Genomic DNA, 21,041 nt, shown 5'->3' on the forward strand with positions numbered 1-21,041 from the left:
AATGTCAACGGTAATAAATATTTCCATCTAAACCCTTCGGACTGCCTAGAAGACTCAAAATTGATTTGCTTTTCTGCCCTCCAAAGGGCAGAAAATTAGGGCTTCAGAATATGGTATTTTTAGTAGCACACCACCCACTCAAGATATCACAGTAATAAAATCATCAGGTGTTAGAAGGGAAATGAAATGTATAGTTCATGTATTACTATGCCTTCTCATTCACTCCACCCCTAAACGCACATATCTTACAACACAGTACAAATGTGGACAGTGAATCCTAGTAAGGTTAAATGGTCTGTCCTATTGAAAACCGCTTATTAGTGGCAGATCTGAGACTAGCACCCAGGTCCCCTAATTCCTACTTACTTCGCTCTTTGTACCACCCTGGCACATGCTATGATACCTCCTTTTACATGCAGTAGGGTTTTCATTGTTTAAAACCAAAATATTTAGAACAGTATCATTTTAAGAAAAGAGTAACATTCTCTTAAATGCCTCTTTTAGATTCCTCTGATAGGTTATCAGTGCCTTACATTTATTTTTAAAATACACAAGTGTGAATGCATGTCAATTGGGGGTTGTTAGGATTTAATGCTGAGAGCAGCACAACAATTCATATTTTGTTTTGCCAGCAAAGTGCAGAAATGATACTCCACAGAGGTTGTAAACGTGAAGTAACAAGTCAGAAAAGAGATGTACTTCTGGCATTTTCTATAAAAGCAAAACGACACAAAAGCAGACATGCAGCTCATGTGAACTGTGCCTACCAAACAACAGAAGTTCAGGTTTATAATGAACTCAAATTTGAATTTTTTCACAAATATCTTGAAAACATGAGTATTTTTTTTATGAATGACTGAGGCCACATGTGCATTTTAATTTTTTTCTCCTTTTAACAAAGAAATGAGAGTACATTTGGAAATCAAGAGAATGGACTTGTTCATCAAGTTCCCCATAAGTAAATCAAAGGGGTAATAAATCAAACGATGATCACTAAGGTCCCTTCTAGTTTTCAAATGAAGTGACTCCTCATTAAGCACTACAGAAATGTTCAGCTCTTCTAAAATATCTGAATGGAAAAGAGAGCATCAGTGCGAAGAATGGAAGGATGGCTCCTTACCACCACGAAATCAGCATTCACCTAAGAGTTCAATATTTAAGAAGAATTAAAGTCACAAATAAATACGACTGTGGGAAATTTTGAAATAAAATCTGTACCTATACCATCATACCAGTCAATATGGGACTTTTCTTTGGCTACCATAAGCCTCAGGGACATTCCATGTGATCACAGTTAGAGGAAGTGGGAGGTGGGCTAGGAAGGAAGTTCAGGTCAGGAATCATGTCTGTAGGGCACCCACGTCCAGCCAACTGGGAGAGCCCCGTGCTGCCCTATCTGACTCCCCATGAGCACCTGCCTGCAATGTGAGCTGCAATACTGAATATTTTCAGTTATGAAAACCTCTAATTTCTGGTTATTGTGGTTCAAAGCTTACAAGTCCCCTTTTCACAAATTAAACTCCACAGGACACACAGCCTGACCCTTAGTAGGATCAAAAATCTATCAGTTTTGATTTGAAAATGAAAAATAACCCAATTATGAACACTCAGGTCTAATGCCCTTGGTTAAACCTATATAAATTATGCCAGTTTATGGGGCTTCCCTGGTGGCGCAGTGGTTGAGAGTCTGCCTGCCGATGCAGGGGACACGGGTTCGTGCCCCGGTCCGGGGAGATCCCACATGCCGCGGAGCGGCTGGGTCCGTGAGCCATGGCCGCTGAGCCTGCGCGTCCGGAGCCTGTGCTCCGCAACGGGAGAGGCCACAACAGTGAGAGGCCTGCGTACCGCCAAAAAAAAAAAAAAAAAATTATGCCAGTTTAAACCTACAAAACTTATGCCATTTCCAGCACAGACTACCTGAAATGATACAATGAATCTTGCTTCTTTTACCTTCTGTAGGGTGAATGGCATCCAAGAAGAGTTGCTTGTTTGACCATTTATCCCCACTTCCTAAAAAAACAACAGAAAAGGAAAGTGAAACTCTACCCCTAGTATAGACACATACACTATAAAAATAAGACAATACACAAAACCACTTCAATAAAAAGCATTATCACACAAATGAAGCAGAATTTTACTTCAACTACTTAAGTCTCAAAACTGCATTTGCCAACTAAAATAATTAGGCCATATAGGAAATGCATTAAAAGTAAACAAATTTGCCTTTTTAAAAATATGTTGTTGGATAATTTCTATGACTTTAATCAAGATAACCTGAAGATTGTTTAAAAGGTAAGAATAAAAGCTGACATTTTACCTAAAGAGTGATCTTTCTTCACTGGAAGCAGAGAATAAATATTAACATACAAAACAAAACTAAGAGGCTAACGTGGAGGTGAAAATAAAACCCAAATTAAGTAAAAGGTTACACGCAGGAACACAGAGGCACGTATGTCTACACATGGAAGACAGCTGCATTTAAAGCCTCAATCCAGAAACACGAAAGGCTCCACATCTGGCCATGCAAGTAGGATGCAAACGGGCATCAGGCTCATGGCAGTCATGACACTAACATGCAGGAGACGCTAGAGAAAGCCTGACTTCCAGGACACGTGGCTATATTGAATTAGATGGGATTTATCTTCTGTGTGAAAGAAGAATAGGAGCCTGACCTGTGAGAAGAGACAAATCTTCAGATGAGCCCTGAGGAGGTTCAAGGGCCTATCCAGATCATAACAACGAGACAGATGCTCAGAGTAAAGGGAGGGTAGAGTGCGTATATTTCTAGTGCCCTCTGGAAATAACAGTTATGTGACTGAAGGAGGTGGGAAGAGTCTGACAAAGTATATAAGTAGAAAAAAAGAAGAGAGATAGGTTACGATGTAGGAGTGGAATCCTCCTGGACAAGAATCCTCAAGTGTCAGAGAAAGTATAGCAACTGTGGGACTTTCATACAAATACGAAACTGGTTAAGATTTCAGGAGGCAGGAAAATGTGGTCCTGCTATGAAGGCTGCCAAACATGAAAAAAAAAACAATAGTCAAAGAAAATAAGTGGAGAAGAGCTCAAGAAGACTAAATTAGAAAATGCACCAAATACAAATAAAAAGAAGCAATTTTAGGATTCATATGGAACTCTGAAAATAGAGACAAACATGGGATTTCAGTAGGAATCCAAGTGAAGAAGATCTCTCTTTGCAATTAGCTGCAGAATCTAGAAACAATGAATGTGCCTGCGTCAGGAGCGGATGACATTGAAGCAAGCAAAGGGGAGGTAGAGGCAAAGGCGGTGCAGTGAAGCATCACTCAAAGATGAATTCACAATGGACGTGGCCAAGAAATCTTAATGGAGGATGGAAGGCACCAATACCTTTTTCCGGAACATTAGGCTTCTCCTTTTTGTGCTTATATTTGCTGACAATTTTGTGGAATAAGTTCTTTTTCTGAGACTGGAAAGGACCTACAGACAATATTAATATAAATATATTTAAAATTCACAATGTTTCATAAAAAAATACTGTGTTTCTAAACAATTACACCCTCCCCCAGCTTGTGGAATAAGCAAACTGATTCACAAGAAATGTCATCTTGCATCTTTTCTCATCTAACTTGTGCTTAGTGCCCTTCCCTAGACTTACTAAAAAACCAGTGAGATTTTCCTTAGAAATATATTGGACAGAAGTCTCCACTAGGGCTGGGACTCCCTCAGCAGAAACTTCAGATTTTGTGACTAGAGACAGACCACAACCAGTGACAGCAGAGTAGATGTAGTCTGTAATAAAGAAAAGATTTTACTTTAGATTCCTAAATACCATGAAGGAAAGGATGGCACTGGCATTTCATCTCTAAAAAACTGATTTTCACAAGGACAGCAGTTTGAGGACAACTTCCAGGTTGGCCCGACAGCTTTCTAGCCTATTCTGAGGATATTCTAGGAGGAAAAAAACGATTTAAAAGTAGAAAAATATTTGCCAAAACTTTTTTTTGGAGGGTTGTCGGGGGAGGGAAGTGGGGAGAAATCTCAGACTGTATCTGTTTTTTCACATAAAGAAAAGAGAATTGGGATTTTTCAGTCACCCATCAGAAATGCCAACAACAGCACTGACCTCCAAAAAGCAGGTTGCTTTCTACACTTTGCTGATATTCCTATGTGAAACTGACATTTTCCATAACTTCTGTTTCCTCGTGTGTAAATGGGGATAATAATAGTGCCCAAGTCACAGGGCTGAAGGGAGAATTTAAAAATTAGAAGCTCTGGGCTTCCCTGGTGGCGCAGTGGTTGAGAGTCCGCCTGACAATGCAGGGGACGCGGGTTCGTGCCCTGGTCCAGGAAGATCCCAAATGCCGCGGAGCGGCTGGGCCCGTGAGCCATGGCCGCTGAGCCTGCGCGTCCGGAGCCTGTGCTCCGCAACCGGAGAGGCCACAACATTGAGAGGCCGGCGTACCGCAAAAAAAAAAAAAAAAAAAAAAAAAAAAAAACCCAAAAATAATAAAAAATAAATAAAAATAGAAGCTCTATAAGCTGCTCCTGCTGCATCTACCCACCTGCCAGTGTCTGCATCCACATGACCTGCCTTCCTGCCAGAGGCAAACTATCTGTGCTCCTATCTAAAGTATACAACAAAATGGTTTTTATATTCACACATATTTGCAGCCACCATCAATTTTAGAACATTTTTACCACCTCAAAAATAAATCCCATATTCTTTAGCTATCACCCCTCCCAATATCTGTATTCTCCCTATCCCAGACTGCCCTGGCTAGAACCTCCACTATAATGTTGGATAGAAACGGTGAGAGTGAACATCCTTGTCTTTATTCCCTATCTTAGGGGGAAAGCAACAAATCTTTCAACATTAGGCATAATGCTAGTTGCGAGGTTTCTTTTTTTTCTTTTTGGTGTCTTTTATCAGGTTTATTAATAAGTTCCCTTTTATTTCTGAGTTTGTTGGGTGTGAATCATGAAAAGGTGTTGAATATTGTCAAATGCTTTTTCTACATTTTCTACATCTATTGAGATAATCCTGTGGATTTTTCTTTGTTGTTGTTTTACTGATATGGTAAATTACATCAACTGATTTTTGGATGTTAAACCAACCCTGCATTCCTGGGGTAAAATACCAATTGGTCACGGTATATAATTCTTATATCAATTCAGTTTGTTGGTATTTTGTTAAGGATTTCTGTGTCCATTTCTGTTAGAGATGTGGTCTGCAATTTTTCTTTTTTGGGATGTGTTTGTCTAGTTTTGACATTAGTATAATACTGGCCTCATAGAATGAGTTGGGAAGTGTTCCCTCCTCTTCCAATATTATGGACAAGCTTATGAAAAACTGGTATTAATTCTTTAAGTGTTTGGAAGAATTCAGTGGTGAAGCCATCTGGGTCTGGTACTTTTTCGATTACTAAATTCAATCTTTACACTAGCTATAGGTCTATTCAGATTGTCTACTTCTTCTTAAGTCAGTTTTGGTAGTTTGTGTCTTTCTAGTAATTGTCTGTTTCATGTAGGTTATCTAATTTACTGGCATATAACTGTTCATAGTATTCCTTTATAATCCTTTCCAGTTTTGTAAGGTCGGTAGTAATGGCCCCTATTTCATTTCTGATTCTAATGATTTGAGTCTTCTTTTTTCCTTGGTCAGTCTAGCTAAATATTTATCAAATTTGTTGTTCTTTCAAATAATTAGCTTTTGGTTTTAATGATTTTCTCTATTGTTTTCCTATTCTTTAATTAATTTTATTTCATTAATCTCCTCTCTAATTATTTCTTTTCTTCTACTTCCTTTAGGTTTAGTTTGTTCTTCTAACAGTGTCTCAAGACAGGTTATGTTATTGATTTGAGATCTTTCTTCTTCCTTAATATATGCATTTATACCTATAAATTCCCCTCTAAGCAATGCTTTGGCTGTATCCTACAAATTTTAGTATGCTATGTTTTCATTTTATTCATCTTAAAGTATTTTCATATTTCCCTATTGATTTCTTCTTTGACTTACTGGTTATTTAGAGTGTGTTGTTTAATTTCCACATATTTTTGAGTTTTCTAAATTTTTTCCTGCTGTTCATTTTTTTTTTTTTTTTTTTTTTTTTTTTTTTGCGGTATGCGGGCCTCTCACTGCTGTGGCCTCTCCCATTGCAGAGCACAGGCTCCGGACGCGCAGGCCTAGCGGCCATGGCTCACGGGCTTAGTTGCTCCGCGGCATGTGGGATCTTCCCGGACCAGGGCACGAACCCGTGACCCCTGCATCGGCAGGCGGATTCTCAACCACTGCGCCACCAGGGAAGCCCCCTGCTGTTCATTTTTAATTTCATTCCATTGTGGTCAGAAAACATAATTTGAATTATTTCAATCCTTTTAAATCTACTGTTTTGTTAAATATCCCAGCATACTGTGTATTCTGGAGACTGTTCCATGTCCACCTGAGAAAAATTTATATGATGCTATTGTTGGGTGGAGCATTCTATATATATCTGTTAGGTCTAGCTGTTGTATAGTGTTCAAGTCTTCTCCTTCTTTGTTGATATCTGGCCTTCTATCAAAACTATCAAAACTTCTATCAAAACTATTCTTTTTTCCATATCATTGCTCACCTTCTGATACATTATATACTTTTCTTATTGTTTAGGCTTGTTTATTTCTGGTAGTCCCACTAAAATGTAACCTCCTTGGCAGCAGGGTTCTTTGTGTTCATTCACAGATATATTCTACATGCCTAGAGTGGTGCTTAACACATGACTGGTTCTCAACAATACTGTTGCATGCACAAATAAATAAAGCTCTTAAAACACTGATGGCATCAATAAAGAGCTCAAGAAATGACAGTTTTTGCTGTTATTACTGATAACATAAAGGTGTACAAGTGTTTTTTGATGACTACACCAAGTCATCCTTCTAAATAATCAATAGCAAATACTTCTGAATTGGGTGGTGGTGATCTGAAATGGAAACAGAACACTTCTTATTTGTTCTTTTTTGGGGGTGGGGGGCAGTGAGCAAAAAGGGAAAGAAAATAAATTTAACAAATACAAAGAAAATATATCATGTATACAATCTACACTAATATTATAGGTATTCTCTATAGTCCATTTGCAATTATTCATATGTATTTTATACAATCCAGGAAACTGCAGGCCAGTGCACATGAATGACAGATACATGGGTAATCACAGAAAACAGAAGAAGAAGAAAGCAGAAAAACAATTCTGAGACTTCTGAGGACCATAAGGATCACCCATAGGAAAATAATTTAGTAATAATAAGCTATTGCCTCACAGGGAGAATGATTTGTGTGTTCATCACTGTGTATGAGGACAATGGGATAAGGAAGTGGTTCACAGAAGCAAACTGATTTGATGTATGGAATGGGTTAAGAAAGAAGAATAGAATACATATTTTCAGACCAAACCATACTCAGACAAATCTAAAAAGTATAATTTAAGGACAAAACTAAATATAGAGCTTGCCAATTTTAACATAAAAAAAGAACATCCAGGGTGGTTTAGTACATAGAAGAGCTCCTGTAAACTTGTATTTTTAAACCTCCTTTGCTCCCAAACTATAACTAGAAAACAAATCTAAGCAAATGACAAGTTCAGTTAAAAAAGAAAGTGACAAACTTGAAGGAGTAATAGATAAGATATGATGGTATTCACTGAAAAGCAGAAATTTTAGAGTCAAGAAGTGAACAGTTTGATTCCTGCCCACCAGTATGGTACATATATTTGATATTTAGTTCAAGGAAAATAAAGTCAAAGTTTGTAATAAATAGCACATATTACAACTATTTTTTCCATAGTTTATTCTATTAATATAGAAATGTCCATGGAGGGAAAAGAAGGTAGGAAGTCAGAAGCAGAGAAAAGAGTTTTAGAAGGAATCATTCAGAAAGCAAAGAACTGGCAGCTGTCATTCACTAAAACACTGTCTCACGTTTCCATGCCATCTCATCTCCTCATCTTCCTACCAAATTTCGTGAAAGATTGTTTGTATCAGCTTCCACTTCCTTATGATAAAATCTCCTGTTGCTGGCATATAAACTAGCTTAGGACTCCACTCACATTTTTGGGCTGGATGACCTGTGTTTTGAAGGTATCAATCTCTTTGGCACCCCAACTTCACAGCTGGGTAGAAAATAGCAAAGACAAACCACAATCTGAGAGGGTAAGAGGAGTGCCATAGAGACATTAACAATAACTTTTCCAAAACATTAATGTTGTTCATGGTTTGCTGAAAAATGGACACGTTTTGGCTGAGAAGTGTAGTGACATAGGAGCCATTTCAGTATTAGCATGGTATGAAAACTTTTCAAGGTCAGCAAGTAAGGTGAATTAAGTGAACCTTGCTCTGGAGAACTATTATAGGAAATAAGCGTTCGGCATAACTAGAATGGTGGTGGCTTAATGCCCAGTTTCTATAGTTTCATGTTTTTAAGCTATAAAAAGGGAAGACGGTTTATTCTAAGACTAGGCTGTCATTTCTGTAATGAACACATAAGTGATGAATGACCAGTGAAACAACAAATTCCTTTGCAATAATTTATAGCAGAGCTTCCCTGGTAGCCTAGTGGTTAAGAATCTGCCTGCCAATGCAGAGGACACGAGTTTGAGCTCTGGTCGGGGAAGATTCCACATGCCGGGGAGCAACAAAGCCCGTGCGCCACAACTACTGAGCCTGTGCTCTAGAGCCCGGGCTCCGCAGCAAAAGAAGCCACCACAATGAGAAGCCCATGCACCGTAACGAAGAGTAGCCCCTGTTCACTGCAACTAGAGAAAGCCCACATGCAGCAACAAAGACCCAATGCAGTCAGAAATAAATAAATAAAATAAATAAATATATTAAAAAAATAATTTATACCAAAGTGCTCCCAGCTGCTGGGCATATGAATCTGTGGATTGGAGTAAGTTTAAGTAAACCAGCCACAATCAAGTTAGGATTCACTGAGGGGCAAGGGTCACCTTAGTGCGCTAGATATACATGCCTTGTTTAAAAAAAAAACTAGGATTATACTAGGTATACCTTTTATACATGCAAATGTGCTGTCACCATGTTCAAGAAAATGTCTGGTGGCAGTGAAGACTCTCAAACAGTTACAGGGCGAAAAACAGAGTTCTGCCCAACCTGGAAGCTATCACTTCCTGATAGGAAAGGATGGCCTGGCTTTCATCACGTTTCAGCTCTTCAGCACAGAAAGTATCCTCAGGTTGGCTCAATCCCAAATTGGGGTTTCTGTCCTCAATCTTTGATTTTGTAAACCTGCTTCTTTTATTTCACTGTGATTTTTAAGAATCTCAAATCCTTAACCATTTGAAATTTCAATCTTGCAGTGTATGTGTGAATTGGAAAAAAAATGAGAAAGACCAACAGTATGTTTGTTAATGGGCTAAAAAACAGTGTGAAAAGATAAAGAGATGAGGGAGGAGAAATTAAGTCAAGGGTCAAGCTCAGGCATAATTTAAACACTCTAAATTGAACTCAATTAACTTTTTCTCCATGACCCTACTTTACTTGAAAATTACTATTTTACAGAGCACTCCGACTTCTGAAACTTTTATAAAAAGTGCTTCATACATTAAGAGTAAATAAACACTTAAAATAATGTGTCAAAACAAACCTCTCAAGAAGTTACAATTAAATTTAGATTTATAATTCAAAGCTTTCATTTGAATATATATGTGGGAGAGAAAGCAGAAAACACTATAGGAATGGGCTGCTTCAGCTGACCTGCATTGTGAGTTAGATGGATCATAATTTCCTGGATAATTTGTTCTTTGAAGCAAAGGGAAATTCTATTTCTAAATCATCTATATACTAAGCCTACTATAATGTAGGCTGAGCCTCGTTGGAGGAAGGTGACAATTATTTTCATCCCTTTTTATTGTAAAGTTTCTGACAAGACCTATTACATAGACATAAGGGACAGGGCAGATAGTGGAGGGAAAGATGGAAAAGGGGAAGACTACTTAGAAATACAGATATAAATATGAAGACCCCTGGAAAAACAGAATTGTAAGCCCAAGCAGGTGCTATGATTTTGAGATATGTAACTATATAAATGCATACATAATCATTTTCCTCTAGAAATTACATTTCATAAACATTCTATACATATAACCTGGAGGAGCTAAAAAAGTACCTAGTGTAAGGCAGGGAAAAATGTAATAAGTGTTGAATAACAAATATAGGAGAAAATAAAATACAGACAAATGGCAAACTGTTGGAGAAAAAATGTGGTTTCCTATGAACACTCGCTCCTTTACTAAAGAACTAATGATCTCACTCACAATGTTTGCTTTGAACGATTCATTATGTAAAGATGCAAAGGGTCTAGACTCTAAGAAAACAATCTCCTCTATCCTCTAAAGATCAGGCAATTACAGCACAGCTGGTATGATAATTTCATTAATAACTTGTAGGATAGTACACTGGCGCTGCTAATGCCAAATTACAATCAGCCACAAATACTATTTCTTTAGTTTGCTAAATAGAGAATATATTATTTAATTTCTGCTTTATTTTAATCGCATTTTGCTCCACAAGTCGGAATGCAGAGCAAAACCTAAAGCCTTGACAGACCTCCTACCTATGTAATTACTGATATACTGTATAAGAACCAGGGACTCTGTGGCTTGAGAGGCATAATGGAAGAGTTAAGGTGATATTGTGTAAAGTATAATCCAAAACTCCAAAAAGCTATTTCATAGCAAAAGAAATACTGTTAATCTCAGCTGGGAGAGGAAAAACATAGACAATCAAGACCCAAGAGAAGGTCTCATGAAAATACATCCTAACTTCAGGGTTTTATAGCTTTATAAAGATAAATCTATTGTTACTGTCCCTGAAAGATAATTCGGCCAACTTCAGAGCTCTAAAATGAATGTCTCCAACTGCAAGGAGTGGAGGAAGAGAATATATCCTGCATAGCAATCAGTTAAGTTCCATTTTATTAGATTGTCAGGTATTTATCAGCAACTTTAAATCCAAGAATTATGGTGCTGACGATACCTGGCATCTTTGGGCTCATGGACTACTTTACCTATTCCTAAATATCTCTGGGGCACAAGGACTGTCATTTCATTTGGCAGTCTATTACAGTGCTCAGCTAGCTACCTACCTGTCAACAAGCTGCTTTATTTCTTTCCTACCTATCTTGGGAGATCTCAGAACAACCCTATTTTATTTTCCCTGATGAGCAAACTTGGTGATGCAACGTTTCTTTTTTAGTTCTTTATTCATTAGACTTGTTTTTATTAACCACAGCAGAAAACCAAGCTAATTCTAAAATCACTTTTACATTCTTCCCTGCCTTTAATCATGAAGGGAGAATTTTTTTCAACCTTTCAGATTCATCCTGAGATACAGGTATCCTCAGCTGTTTCAGTGTACAACGGGGGTTTTAGGTCTTGAGGGAAAAAGGTTTAGGTTTCTTCAGACATAATTTTTCCCTAGATATATACCTTATAGACTTCCCCAAATCCATGAAATTATATATCCTCATTAACATTTATCTTTGATCATTATCCATGACTGCTAGATTTTGGCAAGATTTATGTAAAGATATATGTCATCATCTATCCATCTATCCAACTAAAATACACACACACAAAAGAATTAATCTGATTTGCCATAAAGCAAGCAACAGGTAGCCTCTTTTACAGGGTAATTATGAGAAATCTACCAAATCCTGCTCAGAATTCGATCCTGGAAACAACAAAACCTTGGCCACACTAGTTCTTCATCTCTCCATTCACTACCCTTATAGGAGAGCTACCAAATGAAGTCTTTCACATCTGTATGGAAAACTAGAGGTATACCTGCCTATCAACCTTTAGACCTAAAGTAAAATCAGAAGACGAGTTTCTCACTGGGAGCAATATTGTCATTTAGGGTAGGACAATTCTTCATTGTACTTGAATGTACTGAGTGGGTTTGGATATTTAGAACCCTAGCCCCTGCCCCACAAATGTAACGGTGGTCCCAGGTGTTGAGACCACTGAAAAGGCATCCCCCCCACTCTTTAAAACCCCTCTAGGAACTACAGTGCTGCCCCTAATGAGTGCTGAGACCCACCCAAGTCACACTGATAATTTTAAAAGCTTCCTTGATATACACAGAGGAGAATCTGGTATTCTTGAAAACACAGCATTTTTCTAAATTTAACGAAACCAATAAAAATTATATTGTCGGAGTATTATAGGGAGTTTTATTTTCATTTGATTCACACTGTTAGTAAAGAATAGAGTCTCCCTATTAGGTGAATGGAAGGATTTCACCGCCCCAGAGTCCAGCCTGTTGCAGACAGACAGGGAACAGGAGAATTAGGCTCAGCCAGCAGTTTCTGCTCAAGAGAAGCTCAACATTCCCAATCTGAATTCTGGAGAGCAGGAGGTCGAAGACCATGTATAACACTTTCAAAAGAGCTACACACTTATGGGCAAATGTATAGGCTGAGATGCCAAAGGACAAAGGCTGAAGAGACTTAGGAAGGAAAGAAGAGAGAGAGAAGGCAGGAACCAAGATAATTTTGGAAAGCAACCTGAAATTCCAACTCACTGCTTCAACTGTAAACACAATTACATTATCTAAAGGGAGCTGCAGACGCTGAGGAGAGGCTTCAGTTAGATTCTGACCACACTGCAGGAAAGTACAGCACACATCTAACCTTTGCTGGTTTTAGTCGGTTCTGAGGACATATTTCCAGTCTTCTTCTTTTTTCTTGGGACAGGTACACATTTCCGGTCAAATGTAACAGGACTATACTGAGGGAGGCTGTTGAATTTCTTTTCAAATTCTTCATCCAGCTTTGCTGAGCTAATAAAAGAGGGGAGGGGATAGAATCAATCAGCACATGATGTAAATATTTAAACAGAAAATGATCTCAGATATATTTTAAGATATTCCATTTGAAAATGGGGTCCCTAAAAATTAGGGCATTATTAACAAATTCTGTGCAAGGACAAAATACATCTTTTCAGAAATGCTTGAGACTTACCAACACAATTTTCTTCATAAACTCACACAACAGGTTATTACCTTAGAAAAGTAGAAACATTATATAAAAATAGCAGAATATTTTTATTTTGTTCTTCCGGTACGCGGGCCTCTCACTGTTGTGGCCTCTCCCGTTGCGGAGCACAGGCTCCAGACGCACAGGCTCAGCGGCCACGGCTCATGGGCCCAGCCGCTCCGCGGCACGTGGGATCCTCCCAGGCCGGGGCACGAACCCGCCTCCCCTGCATCGGCAGGAGGACTCTCAACCACTGCGCCACCAGGGAAGCCCCAGAATATTTTTAAAGTGGAGAATTTGCTGTTCTTTCCATTGGCATGGGAATTTTTCATTAAGTTCAATACAAAACATATTCCATCCAGACAAGTTTCTCATTCTAAAGGTTCTCGTGTGTGTGTGTGTGCGTGTGTATGCAAGCTTACTGATAGTATGGTATATTGGTAATTTTGTAAGCTTAATTTAAAAAAATATTGACTAGTATGTGATTAAAATATATACTCACAAAGAAAATGCAAACAAATATTCTGAATATTAGAAAAAAATTTTGGGCAGTTGACCAGGATGAGGACAAGACACTCAATGAGAAAAGTAAAGCCAGTTTTCAAAGAACACAACTGGCAGAGAGGCAACATTGCTTTAATGCAAACCACAAATGACTTCATAAATGCCACCAGCAAGCCACCAGCAAAGTTGGGAAATCCTTGGGTTGCTTTTGACTGTCTCTAAGTCCCCCTCACAGCAATGGCAGTATGCCTGCTGGATCCTAGGCTAGCTGCTGGCTTTCATTTATAGTGAGACTTATTAGCTAAGATGCAACCCAAACAGATGGGAGAAGCTGCAGGAGAACTGCTGTGCTTGGTAGATGGAAAATGGAAAGCATACTGAGAAGAGAGCAGCTTTGAGTACCAACTTACAAGAAGTTAACGTGTTAGGCTGCTACCTGAGGGATGTCCTTGAGGTGTGTCCACTTAAGACTGTTCTCAGTTTTGGAGAAATGTACAGGAATTGGGAGCAGAGATAAGACACTCAGATGACCATCAGAATGGCTAACTGAAAAAGGCCACTACTAAGTTCTAACAAAGCAGTAAAGGGTGGTGGGTGGGAGTGATGTTCCTCCCTTAATAAAACTGTCTTTTCTCATTTCAGTTAATAAACATTTATACTAATGGAAAATCAGATACTACCTGATACTAACCAGATGCTGTCAGAAAGCTATCTATACGTCATATGTTTTTCAGATACTCTGGAGAACCAAAAGAAAAATACAAAATGCAAGGTCCCTTCTTTTTTCAACTAGAATAATTACCTATGTTTTTCGTGGAGAAGTCTATAAAAGTAGAACTGCCAATACTGAGTGAATTTTTCTTGGCTATAGTTAACTAAACAGGTAGCACATTTTCTGCGATAAAAAGGTTTAAAATGCTCATTTAGAAATCTCAGAGAAGACTGACAGGATCTGGCATTTTTCACTGCTCATGAACTATGTTGGCATATTCCAAACAAAGCAAACCCAGATAGTCTGATTCTGATGGGCCAATATTTAAAGAAGGGAGAGAAGGAAAGATCAGAGTTTTATCACTGATTTAGCCTGTAGAAAACCACACTCCCAGTTAAATACATGTGGCTTCCTTAGAAATGATTAAAACAAACAAAAACTCCCTACACCCCAATCTCTTTTCAGGAACAGATTTTCAAAAGATTGTTTCACTTTTCGTGTTCCTCAAAGAAGACTGGTAAAAATATCTCTCTCATAGCTTCAGCAGTTTCGAATGGAAGCACCAGAGAACTTTCTGTTGGGGAGCCTTCATGCCTACTTAATTCCCCTGGCCTTCATACTGTTTGCAACAAGACCTGCTTCTTTCTCAGTTTGTAGACCCACAGGGCACTGGAAGTTGCAGGAGATATAGAGCACTGGTCCTGATGCTCGATTGTCACTTTTTAAGAAGATCATGCAAATACTTTTGTATTTGACAATGACCAATGTGAGGATTTTCATGTCATTCTTTAAGCATAATGTCAGCAAAACTAATTTGAACTACTTTGGACTTTTAAAAACATTAGAAACAAAATATATAACATTATAAATATATCATCTCGATAGAAATAATAATGAGGAATCATCATCACAAGACATATTTTCCACTCTCCCACTGTATGATGAGGGCCTTGAGATTAACCAGACCTTAAAGCACTGTAACGTCCAGTTGAAAAAGTATACTATCCCACAAAGAGAAATGCAAATATTTATGGATAAACCAAATATAATACTCCCAAATGCATAAAATTTGCATGCCTCTAATATACTTATGAAAAAATATGGAAAATATATTAAAATGTACTTATTTCTAGTCAATGTATTCTTTTCAAATTGGACTAATGAGAAATCTCAAAGGATTTTTAAATCAGTACAACTGAATATACAGATGATTTCTTCACCAATAGAAAGTACTGAATCTCCTAACTAACAAAATGCTTTCTGTTAAGATTGGTATTAGAAGTCCGCTTTATATAATAAAAAATGAAATAATTCTTAATGATTTTATCTTGATGTATGCACCTTCCTGATACTGCATTTTAATACATAATTAATTGCTGAATATTCTCTGTATCAAGAGAATACTTAATCTAATATTTTAATCTCAGAGCATTAGAACATGGTTTACACAAAACAAAGTCAGAGGTAGAAACATAATTTTATCTACATTTTCAGCTGTCATTATTTTATAAACATGTACATAACCTTCAGAAATATTAAATGAAGTACATACAGTATGTAAAATTAGCAAAGTATAAACATACTTATATAATATCCATCATAAACTTCAGATGAGAAATGCATCCTGGAGATGCACTGTAAACGTAAAAACATATACAATGTAACGAACGCCACTAATACAAGGTGGACCTCCATTCAAACTCAGGCCTAAGTCTAAAATCTACACATTTTGTACTATACTTGAAACATGATGACACTATCACTCACACAACCATGCTAACGGCAGGAATCATGCGATACACCTGATTTGTATTTCTCCATGTGCTTACTAAGATGGCAGGAAGTGCTGACTGGATACTCAAAGAACAAGCAGTTAGTGATCTGTTTACCTTGAAAATACCACCACATGTGGGGTCTATGCTGTGTGTCTGACTGTGCTCACAGACACCTACCCAAGGAGAGAGTCTTCCTTTGGCTTTGTCTTCTTGAACTTCTTGCTTCCACTGGCCCCACTCTGGTTAAATGTCCAGCTTTCTTCATTCCAACACCCTTCGTGATCAGAGGAGTTTCCTTTTCCTGAGCTTCGTTTCCCTAAGGAAATTCAAAAGAAAGAGTGTGCTTGGTATATTGGGATGGAAGGGAAATCATCTTAGTTGCTTCACAAGTGACCTCTTGACCCCTTAGGTATCATTTGCATGATGCCATTTGTAACTATTTCAGATTCCTCAGAGTGATTCCTGATGGACCACCTTTAATAGCAGAACATGCAAAAAAGTAACTTACAGACTCTGAACAGGTGCTACATGACTCATGAGACAGACTAACTATCAATACTACTAGCTTTTCCATTAGATAATCAGCCTGAGGTGTGGGAGCCCTTTTCTGGTATGCACTATTAATTCTAATTTCCCCAAGACTTACTGGAATGACATCCCTGGAGAACTATGTACTCTCAAGGATCTTCATTCAGGACTTGTTAGACCTATTTTCACACATCTCTACAGTTGGAATTTAGCTGGGCAACAGGTAGTCCCGTAGCCAGATACTATATTTTAAAATAGATGAATTTATATGAAACACTCTATGGAATAAAGGTATATATATTAACTGGTTTCTGGATACTGTTATGTTTTAAAGAGCTCTTCACTTCAACTACAGTTTTGTTTTTTTTTTTTTTTTTTTTTTTTTGCGGTACGCGGGCCTCTCACTGTTGTGGCCTCTCCCGTTGCGGAGCACAGGCCCCGGACGCGCAGGCTCAGCAGCCATTGCTCACGGGCCCAGCCGCTCCACAGCACGTGGGATCTTCCCGGACCGGGGCACGAACCCGCGTCCCCTGCATCGGCAGGCGGACTCTCAACCATTGCGCCACCAGGGAAGCCCCAACTACAGTTTTGATTACCTAGTGGGGAGGGCTAGATAAGTTATTTGCTTCTAGAGTCTATAGGTCAAGATTCTGCCAAACATATCTGCTTGTTTCAGAAAATTATTTCCATCAATTTTCAAAACCAGACTTAAGAGCTCTACACATGCAATACTGATCCTTCAAAACAAAAAGCCAGCCAACACCAGTAAAAAAAAAAAAGGTTGGAGTAACTTTGAACACTTATATTCTGAGAACTATGTACTAAGTGAATAGAAACTCTCCTTAATGGTGCTAAAAACATATAGGTAAAATGACAGATGTACATAATCTATAAACCATAAAGAATTATACAAATGTAAAATGTTATTTTGATACTATACTGTTCTTTATTGTGGTTCTTTTCAATACATCTAAAGGAGAAATTCTGCTAGGTTTCCATGTGCTTTTCAGATTTAGAGAAGTCACTTACCTCTGTCAACATTAGCTCGCAGAGAGGTGAGCATACCCTCAGACACCAGGGTTTTATAAAGAGCACCTTTGCAAGACCTCTCGGATTTCCGGGAGCCACAAGTCTCTATTTTTCTGTGACAGTCACTGTCCTCAGGCTTGGCCTGTCCCGAAAGGCTGGGTGGTAATGCATCCTCTGTAGGGGTCAATGGTTCTGCTTTTATACCCTCTGGCACCTCACCAGAAATGTTCTTGCTGGCAGAAATACTGATAAAATCTTGAGGTCTTGACTCTTTGGTGGTGTCTGAGGATTTCTCCTTTGACATTTTCTTCTCTCTTGATTTCACTTTCTTCTTTGGTGGCTTGGCATCCAAAATGCTTCCCTTGCCACTTGAGGATGTGCGGACCTTCTTGCGAGGGGTTTCTCCAAGCTTCTCGATGCCCCAGTCTCCCTTTGCAACAGCTTCAATGGTGTACATGACACTCTCGATATCAGATTCTGAGGACTGCCTCTTTTTGCAAGTCTTCTTGGGTGTGGATTTATCATTTCCATGTCGATCCATTTTGTTTTTCTTCTTTTTCTTTTTTAGCTTTTCTGGTTTGCTTAATGCTGTGGGATCCTCAATGATCATAATTCCATGAGGATGGCACATGTGATCCTTTCTACTGGGAACATCGCTTATTATTATCTTGCTACTGGCAGAGTAAGAAAAATCAGGGAAGTGACTACATTTTTGATCTTCCTCTAATTCTTCCTTTTTAATTTCTTTGGGAGCTTCCATTTTTATACCCATTATATCATCCATTCGCAGTTCCTCAAAATTTCTTAATTCCTTAGAATCTCTTACATTTTCCTTAGCTGATTTTTCAAATTCTGCTTCTTTCTGTAACCTGGCTTCATCTATTTTCTCCATTTTTATTTCTCTTTCTTCCTTTCCCTTCTCCAATTCTTTAATTCTTCCACCATCTGATTCTTTTGTTTTTATTAGCTTTGATTCTTCCATTTTCACCCCCTCTGATGCCAGGCACATCTAAACAGTTAAACATGAGAGAACAACCAAAATACATTATTCTATACTTGAAATTAGCTTAAACTTTTAAATTATATCCTTTTAAAAAATAATCAAAACAAATTTCAAACTTTACAAGTCCACTTCTGCCAAACTAACTTAAATTATTCAAATTAATAAAAGGCTTTGTAATATATTCATTCAACTCTAGAGAAGCATATACTCAAATTCTCACTTTCCAGTTTCTCATGAAGCTTTCCTCTGAAAACAAGATTTGGTAAAAGAAAGATGGGATCTAGAGTTGAAAGACCTGAGTTTGAATCTCAATTTTGCTATGTGCTAACTCTGCACCTAGAATGAGTCACTTCAGTCCTCATTCCTCTGTTGTCTTTTAAAATAAAAATGATGATAATAGTTGTCTCAGGATCCTGTGAGGTCTAAGTGAGATGATGCACATATGGCAGTACTTAGTAAATCATCCCCAAACTCTATTCAGATATTTACCTTTTCTTTTTTCTTGGGGAAATGAGAGAAATAGCAACAATTTCTATCTACCTGCTTAAAATTAGAAATGATAAGATGATTCATTAAAGAACTACAGAAGGTTTTGTTTAATGAACAAAACATTATAGGTCCACAAATGCCAACAGATAACCTGAAAGATCACAAAAGCTCTGAAAAATAAGTGGGGGGTGGTTGTTTTTTTTTTAAAACCCATTTGATGGCAAACTTGTGATCCAAACTTACCTGGCTGCAAATTCTGACCAGAACTATTATCTGACTTAATGTGACTATTCATGTTTTTGCTATTAAATCTCCATGAATTTGAATATATATTAGGGGAATTCATGGCATACTGTAAGATACACACACTGTTATCATTTTCCCTATAATCTGAAAAATTTTGAGCACCAAAACACATCCGGGAGTAATTCGGTTAAGTTTTTAAATTTCACATATAGGACATTAAAGGAGAAACTCGCCATCTTCCTCTCCAGCAACTATGTACCTTGAAACTGCAATCTAAAAGCTATTTTCTAAAAGAGGAAATTACAGCTCACTGTAAAAGTCATTTTCAATACCTGGCTTTTCATTCACTAACACTCCCTGTAAGGCTCCCCAGTGCTAGGTTCAGTGGGGGACACTAAATGTGCAAAGATCAATAAGGTCTGTCCTATGATTCCTGACAGCTTCCACTCCAGCCCCCCAGCCCCTCAGAGGGATTCATCACGAGTCACTACAAGGCTGATGAAGCCAATGGCAGCACAGGAATTCTTAACCATTACTCATTTTATCTACTCTGCACTGTCAATTTGGAGGAAAAAAGACCATTAGGGCTTGCTGAACCCCCCAAATCAAGTACACGAGTAGGAAACTGATCTGTCTTAAAAGAAAAATCACCATTTTATGGAATGGCAAGTAGTCAGAGATTGTTAACAGCTATAAAATTCATTTTTTAAATGGATAATACATTGAATTAAACATCAGATACTATTTTACCTCATTTTTTCCCTTAGTACTTTCAGTACATCTCAAATCCTTCCGTGAGAATTATGTTATGATTAGTAAGTCTCGGAAGAAGCTGGAGAAGGGGCGGGAGGAGGCAGACAGTGCAAGGGTTTTTTTAAAAAAATGAACATGACAAGAGTACCCAGCCCTTCAGGATCATTCACAGGGAAGATGTGTAATATCATGAATTCACAACAGAGCTGTCTTTTTCAGGAAATCATGTAAGTTAACTTTTAGACCTCAGCAAGTAGTTATGAAGAGTGAGAACTTCCCTTTATTAAACCTAACCAGAAAAATGATCAAAGCAAAATGTTAAATTAATTCTGAAACACTGGGATACATTTCATCTTCCCTGCATGCTTTATTCTCAGGGGAGATTTGCTGTTTTTGTATCAATTTTGGAATAATTTTTATTTTCCTTTCTCAATTATCCTAGTCCTTCATGAATCTAACTGTCCCGTGTGGGGAGAGAGACTATGCTAGAAGAAGGCTAGAAAGGCACCCTCAAGGTAAATGTTATAGTTCTCAACCCCTATCGCTCTGGTGGCCTTTAATAAGTCACTTCAGGGACCTTTGCCACACAGGCACTGATTTTGCCAACAGTTTGCATTTGCACAGGTTCATCTTAGCAAACCCAGTAACACTTTGCAAACTCTATTCTCAGCTTCAGTGTATTTCAAAACAATTCTCCTCATCACCCCTGATAGGATTCTACAGCTAGGAATGAAATGGAACAAATGCAGACATTCACTCTGGGGACATATTCTGGGAAATAGCATAATATTTCTTGGGAAGGTAATTACCCCGAGCACTAGTCATGCTTTACTTCCTTGTTTCAGGCTCTTAAACTTTTTTCATAAACAGAGCATGTTAATTCTAAATTATGAGAAAAACAATTACATGGCTGGAAGTTAAACTATAAAAGTAAAACAAATCACAAATTTCACTAACCAAACCCCCAAACAAACACAAATCAAACTCTCAGAGTTG

At 38.0% G+C, this 21,041-nt stretch overlaps 1 protein-coding gene across 17 annotated transcripts in view; it reads right to left on the reverse strand.

The window, feature by feature from the left end:
• Nucleotides 1–21,041, reverse strand: part of BBX (BBX high mobility group box domain containing) — a 292,190-nt gene that overhangs the window by 18,264 nt on the left and 252,885 nt on the right. For 15 of the 17 annotated variants that reach the window (XM_067034712.1, XM_059065491.2, XM_067034701.1 and 12 more), the window contains 5 exons: nucleotides 17,555–18,563; nucleotides 16,175–16,313; nucleotides 12,662–12,810; nucleotides 3,370–3,459; nucleotides 1,951–2,010 (listed from right to left, as the gene is read on the reverse strand). In XM_067034712.1, coding sequence (XP_066890813.1) covers nucleotides 1,951–2,010; nucleotides 3,370–3,459; nucleotides 12,662–12,810; nucleotides 16,175–16,313; nucleotides 17,555–18,563 — 1,447 coding nt within the window. The remainder of the gene's footprint in view (nucleotides 1–1,950; nucleotides 2,011–3,369; nucleotides 3,460–12,661; nucleotides 12,811–16,174; nucleotides 16,314–17,554; nucleotides 18,564–21,041) is intronic. The other 2 variants (XM_067034713.1, XM_067034714.1) reach the window with 1 other exon arrangement.

The sequence above is a fragment of the Kogia breviceps genome, chromosome 5 (genome assembly GCF_026419965.1).
Source record: "Kogia breviceps isolate mKogBre1 chromosome 5, mKogBre1 haplotype 1, whole genome shotgun sequence".
Lineage (NCBI taxonomy): Eukaryota > Metazoa > Chordata > Mammalia > Artiodactyla > Physeteridae > Kogia > Kogia breviceps.